Source organism: Anolis sagrei, chromosome 6, assembly GCF_037176765.1.
Source record: "Anolis sagrei isolate rAnoSag1 chromosome 6, rAnoSag1.mat, whole genome shotgun sequence".
Lineage (NCBI taxonomy): Eukaryota > Metazoa > Chordata > Lepidosauria > Squamata > Dactyloidae > Anolis > Anolis sagrei.
The window spans coordinates 22421795-22439272 of record NC_090026.1 but is presented as its reverse complement, the minus strand read 5'-3'; the positions used below and the strand labels follow the sequence as shown (position 1 = coordinate 22439272).

General features: G+C 41.3%; 1 protein-coding gene across 18 annotated transcripts in view; it reads left to right on the top strand.

Annotated features, from left to right (window-relative positions):
* Nucleotides 1-16065, top strand: part of LOC132777953 (voltage-gated potassium channel KCNC1-like) — an 84000-nt gene extending 67935 nt beyond the window's left edge. For 6 of the 18 annotated variants that reach the window (XR_010910141.1, XR_010910140.1, XR_010910139.1 and 3 more), the window contains 2 exons: nt 1079-2226; nt 5573-5662. Coding sequence is in view for 4 of the 18 variants with exons in the window: in XM_060780519.2 (XP_060636502.1) it covers nt 5573-5706 (134 nt within the window). In the remaining 14 variants the exon portion in view is untranslated. Of the gene's footprint in view, nt 1-1078; nt 2227-5572 lie in introns of all 18 variants that reach the window. The other 12 variants (XR_009631725.2, XR_009631720.2, XR_009631718.2 and 9 more) reach the window with 7 other exon arrangements.
* The last annotated feature ends 1413 nt before the right edge of the window (nt 16066-17478 follow it).

Below are 17478 nucleotides of genomic sequence, written 5' to 3'. Positions count from 1 at the left end.
TCTTCCATCCTCACTGCTTCAGTGCTCTCTGAAATTGTTGGGCTACTGTCCCAAACAAATCAAAACACCAGTGCAAATTCTGTGAGTGCATACCTGTCTCCATTTGCACATTCTGGTTTTCCTCTGTATTCAAAGAATTCACCATTGCCAAATTATTTTGCATACAGAATTGAAACCCATGCACCTCAGCTCTTTGCACTTGCAAAATCTCTTGCAAATACACAGGAGATAAAGGTGATCTTATTCCGGTTACAAAAGAAATGTTCTTTACTGTATAATATATATGTGTGTGCGTGTGCCTAAATGCAAAGAAGAGGTAAGTGTGAAGCTGGTGACATGTTCAAATCTTGCTGCATGCCAGGAAAGCTCTGCTCTCCATCTGCACAGAGAAAACCTGGGTGAACACATGACTGTGACAAATGCAAACAAAGCCAGTTGTGCGTTTGCATTTGTGCTAGGTTGTCTGTTTGCCGGTGAGCCTGTTTCTGCACATGCAAAATGGGATCAATTTGCGACCTGCTGCTTGGTGGCAAATGGTTAAAAAGACTTGCACATGCACATAGAAGAGAGATGCTATTTGCCTCTTGACAATCGCTTCACCCAAATACTGCTCTGTAGGAAATCAGATAGAGGTGAAACGATCCTTGAAATGTATTCTTTTTCCTTGTGCACGTGCTGCTTGTCCAGTTCAAATGTGTGCTGGCTAGCACTGAGAATGTGCAGTTTGCACGTGCTGCATTTCCTTCCCCCCTTGTTGTGTGTAAAAGGGGGTACATGAGGATCAGTTCCTTGTAAACCCAGGCTGGATCTACACTGTCATATAATGCAGTTTGGAATTTCATTATATCATCAGTGCAGACCCATTTAATGCAGCAGAACTGCATGATATGGGTCTACTCTATACTGACCATATAATGCAGTTCCAAACCACATTATATGGCAGTTTAGATCCAGCCCTAGTCACCATTCTTGTACACACAATAGATATGAACTTTCCTCCATGCTGCTTGCACAAGCTCTCCTGCTTAGCATTTCCAGCGCGGTGTGATCAGATCTCCGTGTCTTTCTTTGTCCCCAGCTCTGATTACCGCCTGAGACTGGCTGGGCATGTGAACTCCAGCGCCCCTCGGAGGCAGGTCAGCCCTGCACAATGCTTTCAATCCAAACTCAGTGTGTCATTGCTCTTGGTACTGTGGTGGGATCTGCCAAGCAGATGGGAAGGAGGCTGCAGGGCATCACACACCATGTAGATAAAGTCCATTTTCTCTATTGCATTCAGTTAAAGGCACCTGCTCATACAGGGAGCCTTTGGGTAGTCCTGCAAAGTTGTGGTATCTTTAGGGTGGAGCAGCTCCTTCATTGGAAGAGGTATGCCTTGACTGCCATTGTCTTTGAGAGATAATCCAGGAGGTTTCTACAGCTGAGAAAATGGGCTTTGCCTATGGGTGTAATGTGATACTCTAGTCTGAAATGTCTCTGTTTGTGTTACATACTACAAACATTCAGTAACATGCTAATCTAATAAGCATGCTATGTGCAGAGCACATGTGACGCCTTGTAACCTATATCCATAACATTACAACATTACATTACAGGATGTATGCCAAATGAGCTGGCAAAGAGCATGCTAGCACATCTGGTGTCATACTTTCCACATGCATGCTGGGTCAAAATACTTGAAGTTATTCAACCCCAACCTACAACATGCTCTTCAGAAATATACAACACATATGTTTGAAATACTGCAGACATGTCACACCACGTAAATCATGTTGTACAACACATTCTATTTCGTGCTGTCTATTTGTCTACATATGCGTATGCACTATTTATAACGAGCTCGCATATTATTTCAGTCTACCACATAATGGCATTGATCTCTCACATACTAGCAGCACATGTCACTTACAGATTGAGAGTCATCTCCATATAGACTATGGCATATGTGTAAGTCACATGCCTAATATGCAACATATATGGATGTTGTTTTATATACTGAGTATATGCATAATATTACTGCACAAAGGTTCAAGTAAACATTTTTATCCACTAGTACAATTGGCAATGTATTCTAACACCATGCTTTTCCAGTAACTTTAATACGTCGTTCATGTTACCAATACACAGTATCTTCTGACCGATAACCCCATGCCTACATATGTGATTATGTTATTCAGCTGCGAGGTATCCTCTATGACAGTTTGCTCTGATATACCTCAGTGACATGTAAGTATTCCTTTATGTATTTATTTTAAAGACTAATACCCCACTTTCCCATAACGATGGATTTTGTTGTGTGCATTTCAATACACAGCCCCCTTTGCCCCAAAAGCTTCTGTGACTTCATCACAGGCAGTGAGGTTCTTCTGCCCATCAGTGCCACATGCAATGCCACTGGGGCACTTTTCAGCACACGCATTGTTTCTTATGCACACATGATCTAGTAAACACCTCTGTTAACAGGTCATAACATGCTCAAGTCCAACATGTCTCCTCATCTGGCCTGTCATAAAAGAGGGGCAAGCATGACATGTATGTTTTTGCTTGCATTGCATGCCTAGCTATGCGGACACATGTGCGTGAGCATGTGAAGGGTGGTAGTAAGGACCACCCAATTCTAGGTAAATGAGGGAGAGAGGTGAGAAAGGTGCTAGAGGGTGGGGGTGGGGGTGGGGGGTGGGCCTTTACATCAGTGGGGAATTTCCTCACCATACAAATACCACCTTCATTGGCGGGATTTTCCTCAGGATCACAGCAGGGCAACAAAAGACCAAATTTTCTGCTCCAACCCTGTCTTCTGATATGCAGCATGGCATTTAATGTCATGTTTTGGTGTGCCCTGAGTGCAATTTCAAATAACAGCTCTCACTTTTTAAGCTGTTAGCCAAAATCCACAGTCAAACAATGCTATAATTCCATAGTAATGTATGTTCTAGTTCTCCAGAACCCATCATCAGTCTTATTGGGTTTGAATAAAGTATAGCCTTGGAGTTGCATGCTCTCCCCATGATTTTTTTCTGGTTTCCAGTTCTCAACCCTTCCAGAATACTCAGACTTTGCTTTTTCTGCTCCCAAAAAGAGAGGATGAATTTCTCCTTTGAGAAGCCTCCAGGTGCAACACTTTACTTTATAAATAGGTTTCAAGGCCTCCCTGAGCTGTTGAACAAAAATAGCTCTTTTCAAGAACCAAAAGTGAACCTCTTTTCGTCGTTTTATTTTTAGTTCGACCATAAGATCTCCAGAGAGTTCTGGGGCATAGATATGGTCCCCAAAACATGCTGCAGTTGCTCAAAAATTTGGCTAGATGAAGCATTTTCAGGTTTGATAACTCACATTGTTCAGATTTCACCTGGCAATGCTTCCCGGGATAGAAGGAAAATAACCCTTTCCATATTTTTTAACTGGCCAGACTGATGAAGAGTTCCGGAGAACCTTAAAAGTTGTATACTATTTTGGAACTATAGTTGGTCCTAGTAAATGGGGCAATCCCCAATTGTCTGGTGGCTAGAAAATAACAAATAAGGTCAAAATTCTAAGTGACCACAATGAATTGGTATAATTTGCATTTGGGAGGGGGGTAAGGAAAAAAAGAATAAAAGTCTATTTAGGTACAAATGAATATGCAAGCTGTATATTGGCAGTGGCTCTAGTACTAAATTAATTTCCTGGAATCTCATGGGTTAGAAGAGAAACTGGATGACCATTTCCATTTTTGCCTAAAAGCTTAGAGATCTGCCGCCAATAAGAATAGACAGCGGCTATATTGAAACATTTTCTGGTGGCCTCATAAATCACAAGCCATCATTGTGGGAGGCTTCCCTCATGTCCCTTCATGGGGAGCTGGAGCTGAGAGAGGGAGCTCATCCGCACTCTCCCCAGATTCGAACCGCCAAGTTGTTGGTCTTCAGTCCTGCTGGCAGAAGGGTTTAATCCATTGTGCCACCGGGGGGTCCATATCCATGATCTATCCCTATTCATGACCTGTACTTACTCAAAGGAACTGTCCAAGTTTCGGACAGGAAATTACCTTGAATCTGGAACATTGTAGGGAAAGGCTGGGCAACTGTGGAAGACTAGGGGGGGGGGGGGTTCATTGCTTCTGTCAGGTACATTGGAGAGCTGCAATCTCCACCACACGCTCCTCTGCAAAGAAACCCCCTTTTTTCTATGTATGTATGTATGTATTTATTTATTTATTTATTTGGAGTGCTTCTACCCCACCCTTCTCAACCCCCTAGGGGGGGACTCAGGGCGGCTTACCAAAAGGCACAATTCGATGCCTAACAATTCACAAAATACAGTACAATATACAGTATACAATACACAAATTTACAATATAATGTATGGTAAATTTGCACTCCTGGGGCATTTTAGATCCAGAAGATACATTTTAATAGTGGCAAGATTGAGTAGAAGGAATGTCCTGTTATTGTCTTTTTTCAAAAAAGACTTCTCGGCCCCAAAATACTGTGAAAATGTCCCCCAAACCCTCAAAGGGCAATTTGGGACAAAAGAGGGGGTGGCTAATGCAAAAAATTTCTTTTTCCCCTGAGTGGCTGCATAATGATGGAAATGCTTTCCACATTAGCGGTCATTTTGGGTCCTTTCACACAGCCATATAACCTAGAATATCAAGGCAGAAAATCTCACAATATCTGCTTTGAATTGGGATATCTGAGTCCACACTGCCATATATTCCAGTGCAAAACAGATAATGTGGGGTTTCATTCAGCTGTGTGGAAGGGGCCTTTGAAGCAAAACAAATTTGACCCCTGAAGGACACACCTTTGATGTAAAAGATGTGCCCCATCCCTTCCCTAGGAAAACAAAGGGGAGCTCAGGGCCTTAAAATAATCCATAGCATTTTTTTCCGTGTCAGGAGCAACTTGAGAAACTGCAAGTCGCCCCTGGTGTGCGAGAATTGGCCGTCCGCAAGGACGTTGCCCAGGGGATGTCTGGATGGTTGTGTGTGTGTGTTTTTGGGCTTTTTTGTGGGTTTTAAAAAACGTTTTACCATCCTTGTGCGAGGTTTCTCTTATGTCCCCGCATGGAGAACTGGAGCTGACAGAGGGAGCTCATCCATACTCTCCCCAGATTCAAACCTCCACCCTGTTGGTGTTAAGTCCTGCCAGCACAAGGGTTTAACCCATTGAGCCACGGGGGCTCCATCCACAGCATCATGCATTATGGTTTATGAAGACATCAGTGAATGCCTCAATGTAGTCAATAAGAACTAGATATATAAGCATAGCTGAGTCAATGTAATATATATATAGAGAGAGAGAGAGAGAGAGAGAGAGAGAGAAAGAGAGAGAGAAAGAGAAGTTTATTCCTTTTAACATGCTGCCAGGGCTTTAAAAATTTGTTTTCGTATTACAGTTCCCAGAATTCCGCCACTAGCATGCTGGCATGGGATTTCTGGAAGTTGTAGTTGAAACATTCCTAATTTCATGCTACTGTGATGGCTGAGGAAGGCCCTGCTTTTAAATCCTTGGTGACTGACAAATTCTTCATGGACGTTTCTCCTCTTCCTTAATTTACAGCTTTCATCTCTTTCCCTCCTTTCCCACAGCGCTCCCCTCAGGCTATGAGAAGTCCCACAGCCTGAACAGCATTGCTGGACTGCGCCCGTCTCCAGTGCCCACTCCCTTCGGCTCGCCTGGTTCCGTCCGACGCCCTCGCTCGCCCATCCCTTCCATCCTGTAGAGACACACCAGGGATGCTTGGGGTTAGCTTGTATGTTTGTTTCTTTTTTTAAAAAAAAACCTCCTAGAAGAAAAAGAAAAAAAATAAGGTAATGCCAAAAAATATTAAAAAGCAAAGGGAACAAGAAAACAAACAAAAAAAATTGCAGCCGAATGCACTTGAGACATTGGAATGCAGCAGGCATCTCATAGGTGGTGTTGCACTAAAGTTTGCACTTTTAGGAGTGTCCATGAGAATCTTGAAGCCTTCTGTCCCCGTGGCTCTGAGTGTGGAGTCTGCAGTGTGGCTTAACAGCTGAAAGAAGCAGGGAAGGGGAGAGTAAGTTGGGAAGACTGGCTTGCTCAGAAAATCCAAATACTTCAGAGAGCAAGAGGGGGAGGTCAATGAGAGAAGACACTTTGGGAAAGGTCCCCAAGGCCCTCCTTGGCTAGGTTGCCTGCATTTCTCCTCCTCTTTGGCCTCACCAGACTACGCTGTATTTCTCTAACCCTGGCTTTGTGCTTTATCTCTTTCCATTTTACGCTCCTTGTCTCATCATCTTACTCAGGACTGTAACGAGCCATAGAGCTTAGTGATCCTTTATTTCCCTCATCACGTGTCTCTCTCCTTGTCTATACTCTATAATCTGCGTTTGGTTGATTCATCTCTCTGGCCTATCTCTGATCGGTTTTCTTGCCAACCTTCCTCCGTAAGAATATCCATCCTCTACCCTGTAGCCATCCATCCACATTGTCTGTATCTCTCTCTCTTACTCTCCTGATTTGCATAAAGAGTGATTCTGGTTCTTTGAACACATGGACACTCCACGGTCTCTCTGGGGAAAGCCACCCTATCTACCTGCCTTGGACCTTCTATCTCTCCTTAGAATTGTTCTTCTGTTTTGTGCATGGATCTTCCATCAATCACAAGCAATAAGGTCAAGCGCTCCCTTCTGCCTGGATGCATGATAACGACTTTCCTACAATGTAGATATTCTAAGAACAATCCAGTTCCTACAGATGAAAGAGCTGAGGGTAGGCACAGAGAATAGTGTGTGTAGGGTTGAGGGAGGGAGAGCAGGAATTCCAGCATTCGATGGAGCCTGAAGGAGAAAGCTTAGAGACACAGCCTCCTTCCTCCACCTCCTCCTTGTGACCTTTCTTCTGTTTCGTTCCTTTTTGTTCTTTTTCTGCTCACAACAGAAAAACGACAATGGAGCATCCCTCTTTGAGCTGGGTGCTTTCACTGTGATTTTTTTTCTCCTGTTTCCATCCGAAGTTGGGATGGTTTGGCTTTTGATCTGGTCGCATAAATAAATAATAAATAGGGAAAAAAGAAGGGGTAGAAACAAAGAGACTCAACTATATATCATCAACAAATGAAATGCAGGAAATAAATAAATAAATCTATTTTTCAGCAGAAAATAATAATAATATATGTAACAATAACAGGAACAGAACTTTTGTCGGCGATCACGTGGGGAACGATATCTCCGCTAAGCTTCTCCTGGAACAACAGAATACGGGACATGCTATCGAGCAGCTGAGCATGGGACACGTTCTTTTTTTTTTTCAAAGCGATGCTGCCGAAACAAAACAAAAGTGCAAGGAATAGTGCTGCCAAGCTAAACTATTTAGAGTCTGCATTTTTCAAGCCAGCATGTATTTGCATGTGATACTGTAAGCGACAATATTTAATGCTATATGCAAAAAACAAAAGGGAAAAAAGACAAAAAAAATCAACAAGGAAAAAAGAGGTATATTTTCCTTCAGAACTTGCAATCCCCTGTAACAACAACAACAACAAATCACCCAGTTTAGCCAGTGCCCCCTCCCCTGACCTATTCCCATCCCAAAAGGGGGTAAGAAGCACCGCACATGATAGGAGCTTGATGTATCCTAAAGGGCTTTTTTCCTTCCCTGGGTGTCGGGTGATGGATGGCTATAAATTGTTGGCAGGGAGAATTCTCTGCCCTAAGGCAGAATCCACCAGCCTCTCGTTTTGAATAAAAGGCTTATAAAATTTGAAAAAATGCAAAGGGAGGAAAATAGAGTGCATACCACTGACTTATTTAGTAATCTCCAGGGGAAAAAGAACAGCAAAGGAGGCATATCTAACAACACAATGTAGTTGAGGTTATGTTATTCAGAGAGTTGCGTCAATAGAGTAGAAAAAGCTGGAAATAGTATATCAGAGGTACTGTATTGCTATCCTTGTACACAAAGGCATTATCTCTAGATGAAGTCTTTCAGCCTAGGAATTTTGTTTCATCAGAGAGCTATAAAACACAAAATAGCATATCGCCTTTGTCAGTTTTCTCTTCACTGGAGATTTCCAGTTCCTCAATACTTCAGCTTCCAATAAAAAAGAGGGGCGTTTTCTTAGCACTTGCAAAGGGGGAAATGAATGTGCCATTTAGACTGCTATTTTAAAAAAAGTAGTACAAGTTTGAACATTTCCACTTATCCAAGCTTTCAGAAAAGAAAAACACATTTTGTAGGAGGCTTGGGAACAAGAGTGAATACCTGGAAGCATGCTGGTCCTTACAGTTTTAGGAAGGAATTCTTAAAATCTCTATAGTTTACTGAATCAGATCTGGGATTAGACTAAGCTAATGCTAAATGTCCTTTGGCAGAAAATATATCTTATGTGTCATGTTGGGAAATGAAGCAAGCAAGCATTGTGTCTTGAGCTATATTGCTGGTCTGGTAGGAAGTCTTTAAAAATAGTTCTTTAGCACCATATTTCATAAGCAACTGAAGCAATAGTTAGCCTGTAGTGAAATGTTGGTCCTATTGCTGATTGGCTTTGTGTGTATGCAGGGAGAACATACTTATCCTTGGGGACTGACACACAATAGTCAGGTTAGTGCAAAAGCAAGTTATACAAGGTGGCAATTGGTTAGCATTGGTTGAGCAATCCTTAAACAATTTCAGTCCCTGTAAATATTTATATTGTAAAGTCTGTGAACATAGCTAACACATCACATCAGCATCAGCATCTGATTGGCTTCTTAGTATTACGGAGCGCAGAGCTGGTTATGTCCATTGAAAGCCTGACCTTTAAGACCATATTACTAAACTCACCAGCATCATTAACTGTATGTCATTTCCATGGCGCCATTGTTGGCTCTCGAGTAGGGCATTATGTAGGGCTCCTTAGAACAGTGGTTCTCAATCTGTAGGTCCCAGGTGTATTGGCCAACAACTCTCAGAAATCCCAGCCAGTTAGGATTTCTGGGAGTTGAAGACCAAAACATCTGGGGACCCAAAGGTTGAGAACCACTGCCTTAGAATATATATTTGACTCAAGCTTATTTCTCAAAGTGTCTGGTTTTGCTTTTGCCAGATCTACATCAGCACCCATGAAGGCCATGTTAGCCTTCTACTAATATAATAGCAACTTTTGTATAAAATGAGGGCCATTCAAGCAATTGATAATGAAAGGAGGGAAGGATTATGGAGAAAAGAGTGGCAGAGTCAAAGACTGCATTTAGATTTAGATATACTATACTGAAGGGCATCCATAAAAACTGAACTCTAGGACATTCACAGACAGCCTTCTAGGACTGATTTTGTTATTTAAGCATCACACTTAACTACAGTTGCATGGCCTGTTCTCTGAAACTTTGTGAGGTTCTTATGTACACACTATATGCCTACTCAAAGTCAAATGGCAGACAATGCCAAAGGAACTCCTTGAAGACCCCACTCAGCTTTCTGTAGAGCACTCACCAGTGTTTCTAGGATGAAAGAAATCATTTTGAGAAGTCTGGTGAGATTGTTAACCTTATGATAAGAGTAGTGATGCTAGAAAGTCCTCAGGCACATTCTTAAGTATTGTGTTTATTCATTGTGGTTCTCCCCCTGCATACACCCTCCTTTAAATATTTTGTAAATGTTACAGCACATAGAGCAGGCATGGGCCAACTTGGACCCTCCAGGTGTTTTGGACTTCAACTCCCACAATTCCTAATAACGGGCATGCTGTTTGGAATTGTGGGAGTTGAAGTCCAAAACACCTGGAGGGCCAAAGTTTGCCCATGCCTGACGTAGAGTGTTATTGTGGTTTTGAATTCTTTTGTGTTCTGTTCCAGTGCTGTCGACCTCCACGGCCTGTGTTTTTTCTTCCCACTGTTTGTAGGCTTCTAAATGTCACGGGTTCTGATGCAAAGGTTCAAAGCCACATGTGAAGAAACCCAAACGAAATGCACAGGCTTTGTAGCAGTGAAAACCACGAGCCCATATTGAGCTCATGTAGTACTAGGCAGCTTTCTCCCACCTCTTAAAAAAACCCTCTGTCCTTACAGACAAGGATGGATTTTGTGAATGCTTGCACTCCTAACAATCAACAACAATTGATCAGCAGTTTTAGACTTCAGATCCCAGAATCTTCCTACTAGCCTTTGGGTTTTTGATTTGCCACTGAGTAAATCCAATCAGACCAAAATCAGTTCCAAGAACCTCCATAGCAAAAAGATAGATCAAACCACTATTAGATGCAAGCACTATGTTACCATCTCAACAAATGACATCTTAAATGTTACACGCATCCATGTATACAGTCATCCAGTTTCTATTTTCCAGAAAGTTTGTGAAAAAAATTCTGGGCAAATGACAGGATAACATTGATGTTTGTTGATGTTAATGTTCATTGTGAAACTGGTCTCATCATTTGGGGCTTTGTTGATTTTATTACATTCATTATATGCTAGCCTCAAGTGGCTGAATTCATTATGGATAATCTGTTTTATCTTTTTTAGTTTACATATAAAATAATGGGTCTCTTGTCCAAAAAAGATGGACATTCTGTTGAAAATCCATGACATTATACTCTACATAAAAGTATTTCAAATCGGGATTACAGCCTCATTTTATGGCCCCAGGATTTAAAGAAATGGAATATTCTAGTATTGCTAAACATGCTACCTCAATTTCAACTATGTATGATTGGCTTCACAATCTGACATAGGACTTGAAATAGTTCCAGTTGCACAATATTATTTTTAAATTTCATAGGGGGCTTGTTGCTGCAATACTAGCAAATTCCAACAGTAGCCATGTAAAACTTAGTTTTGTTGAGGTTATAAACACATCTTATCATTTCAGGCTGGTGCTGGCAGCTTTTCTGATATACTTTTAAAGATGTCAAAGTCTCCTTGGCATAAAAAGCTAGCAGGAGAAGGGTTCTAGTGAATCATTTTCCTTGACAAACTAGTTTTCTCTGTGCAAAGATTTTAAAGTGTTGTTGAAGGCTTTCATGGCCGGAATCACTGGGTTGCTGTGAGTTTTCCAGACTGTGAGGCCGTGTTCCAGAAGCATTCTCAGACATCCCAGAGGTTGTGAGGACTGTTGGAAACTAGGCAAGTGAGGTTTATATACCTGTGGACTGTCCAGGATGGGAAAAAGAACTCTTGTCTGCTGGAAGCAGGTGTTAATGTTGCAATTGGCCACTTTGATTAGCATTGAATGGTCTTGCAGCTTCAAAGACTGGCTGCAAACTAAAGATTAGGAAAGCACATCCAGTGTGCTTCCGCCTTCCCCTCCATTCTGCAGAGACACAATGTTGTCTCTCAACAACAGAATTGTTCTTAACAGATGGTCATTCATTTGTTTATGTGCCTCCTGCTGTCTGGAATAGTAAAACCACAGTATGAATGAGATGTCAGAACATTTTACTAAGGTTGGGATTCAAATAACCATGGATCCCAATGAGTTTTAAATCTAAAAATCCTACACTCCTGGATCACAGTGATAATCACTTCAAATAAAATAAACAAACAAATAAATAAATCACTTTAAAGAAGGGATACTGATGACTTGCATCTCTTAAAAAGACCTGCTATAAAATTCTGTCCAGAGATTGGAAATTTTATTTTTGTACCACAACATCCAGAATACTTCCATCATCCTGGTCAGTGACTGTGCTGGCTTGTGGTATCTTCCTAACTCAATATCTGTTACACCAATGCATCCATATAGAAGGAAGATATAAAGATTCCATATAGATGTTTTGCTTCTACGTTGTCTTCAGTTTTTACCCATCAAGAAACTGAATTTGACCCTGATATATCTTATTCTTTTGCTTTTCCTTCTTTTTGAACTCGAAAGAAAGCATGCACATACACAGGAGCATCTTGGCAGAGGCAGTCTAAGTCGTGGATCTGGGTATTTTGGATCCTGAGGTTTGGATTGCTCCTTCCGTGGATGTACATACAATAGCCTATGAGGCTGTTGCCGTTTCATTCCAAAACACACTCATCCACCCAAATTCCTCACTGAGCATTTTGCTTTCCGTAAGAGGTTTTCTGCACACTTAACAAAAAAACACACATTAATACCCTGCTACTCCTAGTGGAAACTCATCCGCCTCACATACTATGCAAGTGTTTCACCATTTCAGTGGAGGCATATATGTATTTCCTACTCCTCCTCTGTGAATCCCAACCTCAGCTCCACCTCTCTCCTCCCCAAAAAGATAGAAGCTTTTTATGCAACAATTCCTATGCAAAATAATAATAAAACAAAACAAATGGCTGGCTGGATTCAAAAGGGTGATTCGGATCCCTTTCCCCAGTGAAATTGGGGATGAGGTTGATTCATGCAAGCTCCTATATTGAAACAAAACAAACCGTTGCGGTGCATTCTCCTCCTACCCACTTCTGGGCTGGGAAAATGGGGGCAGTTGTTAAGTCAGTCATATTGACTGAGATTTCTCTTTGAAGGACACACAGAGTCCCATGTTAAATTAATTGAATGTCCAGGTGTGTAGCTGAGATGTAGGGGGTGTGGAGGCATTCAAGTGAAGGTGTGCCGTTTCTAAGGACACATTTTTGGGGGGGAGTTATTGGAGGAAAAGGCCAACTGATTTCAGGCTGGGCTCATTCTATGTAAACACAGATTGGGCTTTGTACTGTTCAAGTGTGTGCCCTGTCAATATGCCCGTTTGCCCTTTGGTTTTGTCTTGACCCTCCAGAACAAAAATGCCAAGAGACAAGACACTCTGCTTGCTAAACCACAGGCATTTCCGCATCAACTGGCCTCCTCTACGCATCATGATGACCATACAAATTTCCTATGAATGGCTCCCCACACCCACTTTAAAGGTTATATGCAGGAAGGGCATGGGACCAGGTAATCTTGGGACTTCTGCTGTGTTGCCATTCTGCACTTTAAATCCTGCCCCCATTCCCACCCATTTGTCAGGGTTTAATGGGCAATTTCCCTTTCTCAGCATTGTCTGTGTCTGCTGTGATCGCTTTCCTTTGTACAGCTTCATTTGGTTGGTTTGTTAGAGCCGATCAACATGTATCAGTGTGGTGCAATTGTGTGGTACCACTCCTGGGGACTATACTACTTCCGAATGCAGGGTTTTTTTCTTTCTTGTGATTGTGAGAGGAAGTTTGCACAGGCTTGTATATAGCCACTCACTCACCTGGGATAGATAAAATTATCCCATGGAGAGCAGGCAGGGAAATTTTGTAAATTGGATTAGAATAGATTCTTGGATATTTTTTTTCCAGGCTGTAGATAGCTTCCATTAGTAATATGCATGAGCATGACTGCGAGTTACATTACTTGCGGGTTAACCATTTTTGTGGACATAGTTTGCATACACAAATGCACTGCAATATCAAAAAGCATATCCCTGGAGAAAACTAGCATATCAGGTAGGTTAGTGTATAACTCTTGACATGGTAGCTTTCCATAGATTGGTGGGATCTTTTCAAACGTGAAGTGTATTCAGTCCGACAATCTGAAATGTTACAGTTAGGATGGCCTGCATTCAGAAAAGGTACAGTCCCAGGGGAGGTATACCACATGCTTTTTGCGGCTATGTAATCTGGCTCTGAATACAGAGATTGAGTTGGTGCATCTCTTTCCAACTGTATCACGACTTTGCTTCGAAATATTGTCACTTGATTTCTATGTCCTTTGTTCGCTCTTCTTTAGGGATATTTTCTTCCCTGCCTAGATGAAGAAATCTAATTTTTCCATGAAAAATGATGATAGCAACTTGAGTGTTGCTTTGCCTTCACGTGCTATTATTAGAAATCTTTCTTTTTTGAAATTTATGGAGAAATGATTTGAACTTTACATGACAACGAATTAATGTTTATCTTTTAAGACTGCTTGGGTTTCTTTTATTACGATATGAACATGTTTGGTTGCTCAATCAATGTTGTGCAATATGGGTTGGCTTGCCAAAGAAAGAAAGGAAAAGAAAGAAAATACGTTATTTTTAGCCAATGATTTATTTCCATTTCAGTTGCCAAAAATGAAACCAAGAATGTGTTTTTAAGAAATAATTCTAGGACTTGGGGAAAATTAATAAAACGACCCTTTTAAAAAAAACAGGAAATTTGGGGAATTGCTAAATAGAACTGATTGCTCCCATAGAGATCTAATTTTTCTTTCAAAATTAATTATCAATAACATCTTTCAGATTGTTGACCTATCTGACTCTGTCAAGTAATTCAGATTCAGTCTCTCTGGTGATCTGAAGCACATTTCCTGTAATTTTCAGGAATAAAATAATTGATTAAAAATAATCCATTTTGGGACTGGATGGCCCTTGTGGTCTCTTCCAGCTTTGTGATTCTATGATTCCATGTTAATTTTCCCATTTTCAGCCTGTAAGGGACCAAGAATGTTGTTTCCATTGCCAATATTTATGATACTCTCATAAATGTGAGGGTTGAATATTGGAAAATTTGAAGAATGTTCTGTTTCATATTGGTTTTGATCCAAGCTTAATGTAGACTATTATAGCATTCCCTAGGAGTTCAGGAGGAGAATTGGTAGAAATCAACCTAGAGTTGATTTACATCAATATGGGGTAGTATCACAATCCCTAGCTCACAGTGTCCAGCTCAACAAAGATTGTGGGGATAATGGTGTCTTGAAAGAGCAGTGAGTGCTTCAGTTGTGTATCCCAGTATTTAACTGGGTTTGTGTGTCTGTGCATGCAAATGTGTGCACATATAGAAGTACATTTGTAGTAGTTGTCAGCTGAACATTATTTGTGTGTGATTACTCACAAGGCTTTGTAAGGGCTTGCCAATGTATATAGACTGATAAATTGTTTTCGGGTCCAGGAAACACAGCTCCACAGCATCTTCTTTTCTTTGTAATTTGAGCACAAATATATGTACTCAAGCAAGCAGGAAAGGCACAATTGCAAGGCTAATTCAGCAAGACTTGAATGTGTGCACATAGAGTGTTAAAAGCTCTCTGGAAAGTAAGCCAGCCTCTGCTTTACATGTATAACTGATTTAAAAACCCTTATGGGAAAAACACAACTTTGAGGCAAGTGGTGGGCAACCTACACATATTCAGGAGCTGTTTTTCACCAGTCAATAGGAAAGCCAGTTTGTGTTTTGTTTTGTTTTTTTTATGTCAGGAGCAACTTGAGAAAGTGCAAGTTGCTTCTGGTGTGCGAGAATTGGCCATCTGCAAGGACGTTGCCCAGGGGAGACCCAGATGTTTTACCATCCTGTGGCAGGCTTCTCTCATGTTCCCACTTGAAAAGTTAGAGCTGACAGATGGGAGCTCACCCTGCTCCCTGGATTCGAACCACTGACCTTTTGGTCAGCAGTCCTGCCGGCATACGGGTATAACCCACTGCGCCACTGGGTGCTCCTAACTGGGATGCTAGGAAACTAGAGTTTGTATCCATACTTGACAATAGAAAAAAATATAGGGTGACCTTAGGTAAGTCATGCTCTCTCAGCATGACTTATCCTAATAAATTCTGTTGAGAAAACAATTGTGATAGGATCACTTTAGGGTTGGCGCAAGTCTGAAATGACTTGAAAGCATACAATCTGCATGGTGAAAAATACACTCCCAGGCATGGCATTGTAGATGAGGAGCAAGTTCTGTAGCTAAATCGCAATGGTAGCATGGTCAGGCTCAAAACACTCCTGAACTTGGGTGTGATATTATTCACCTTTTTTGGCATACTGACAAACAATGCTAGAATTTTAGGTCGGTCGGTGTCCATCTGTTAGAAGGGATAGTATCGTGGGTTCTCTCTCTCACGTACACACAAAAAATCTACTAAACCAATCCAATCCCAGCTGTGTTATTAATCTGTTGTAGGGATTTGTTTTACTTTAGGGAACTATGAGAAATGGCACACCTTGACTAAACAAACACAGACCATTCTGCCACCCCATTCTATGTTATCCTCTTGTTCTGCAGCACAGGTAAGCCAGAGCCTTGCACATTCATATGTTTTGCTGAGTATGATGCAGTTGTAAATTCACTGTGAGTTTAGAGTGCTTCTCATTGTTAGTCAAAGGGTAGGTAGAGCACAAGGGTGTGCACTGTGTCTGTCTCAATTCTCAGCGTAAATCATAAGTTACTGTAAGAAAAGGGGGAAAAAAGGATTGTGAAAATATGGTGATGAACTAATACACCAAGCCAAATGTCTACTTGAGACCACATTCAAAAACTGTAGCCAGAGGTGAATTTTCTGGGCTGTATGGCCATGTTCCAGAAGCATTCTCTCCTGACATTTCACCTTCATCTACAGCAGGCATCCTCAGAGGTTGTGAGGTCTGTTGGAAATTAGGAAAATGGAGTTAGCCAGAATCAGTCCTTGTAAGGTTGAAGCATAAAGCTTGCTGCGAAATGACTATTGTAATTACTCTTTTAAGTCTCTACATTGGATCCTATCTAAGTCTTGAAGACACAAAGTAGGTTATCTTTTAGTGAAAGTCTAGACTACCTTTATATAATGCTTTAAAATAAAACAGAAACACCAAGTCTTCTCTCTTCACCAAGCAGACTGGACAAAACTTTCAATTTTTAATCCGGTGGAAAATATTGCCCTAATAGTAAACTCAACCAGAAATGCAATCTGTTCTGATGAAAGGGCATGTTTGATGTTTATGAAATCCTTTGGTCCCATCACACAAAGAAGCCTTGCATTTGGGTGCAATATATTTGTGATTACCTTGAGCGTATCTGCTACAAGACATCTCTCCCACCTTTGCTAAGCTGTATACCTGTTTCTAGGTGCATCCCCAATCTGGGTTGTGGGAGGGGGGATATTGTCAGGAATAACCCACATTCATCCTGGAGGGATGGGGGACTGGGTGCCCCATCCTCTTGCAGGTGTTTGGGGTGATCTTAGGCCTTGGAAGGGGAAGTAAGAAAAAAGACAGCAAGTGCCCAATAGAAACTCCAGCACTCAAAAACTTTAAGCAGTGTTTCTCCCTGATATTGTATGAAATTAGAAGCAAGAGTAGTGAAAAGAGGAAAGACGGGTGATTTTAGACTCAGGAAAGCTTGGGTGTGGGGGCGGGATGGACATGGGATTTTGTCCTATGGTTGGTGCAAGGATGTGCTGTACTATGGGGGAAAAGACTCCTTAAGTTTGCCAAAAGGTGATAATGGGGGTGGGCTCAGGGATGGTGGGGGAGGGACACAGAGCTATTTTTTCAAGCAGATGTATTATAATTATAATAATAAAGTTTAGAAAGTGACGCTATTTTTTCATAAATCCCTCTTTTCCCCCTCTAGTTGCCACAGCAACATTTTTAAAAGTCCTGTAATGGAGGCATAAGGATTTCCCACGGGGCCGATCAAAGAGCACCATCGAAAATGCAGGGGATGATGGGGGGAAAATACGTAAGAGAAAGATTTCTTTATGGTTTTCAAAGTATTTTTCTCCCTATTGCCCAACTGTTCAAAAAGGAAATAATATTTTATAATTATTTTTAATCTGCCAAAAAGAAAAATATGAAAATACAATTTACACACCATGAAAATGTGCAATTTGATT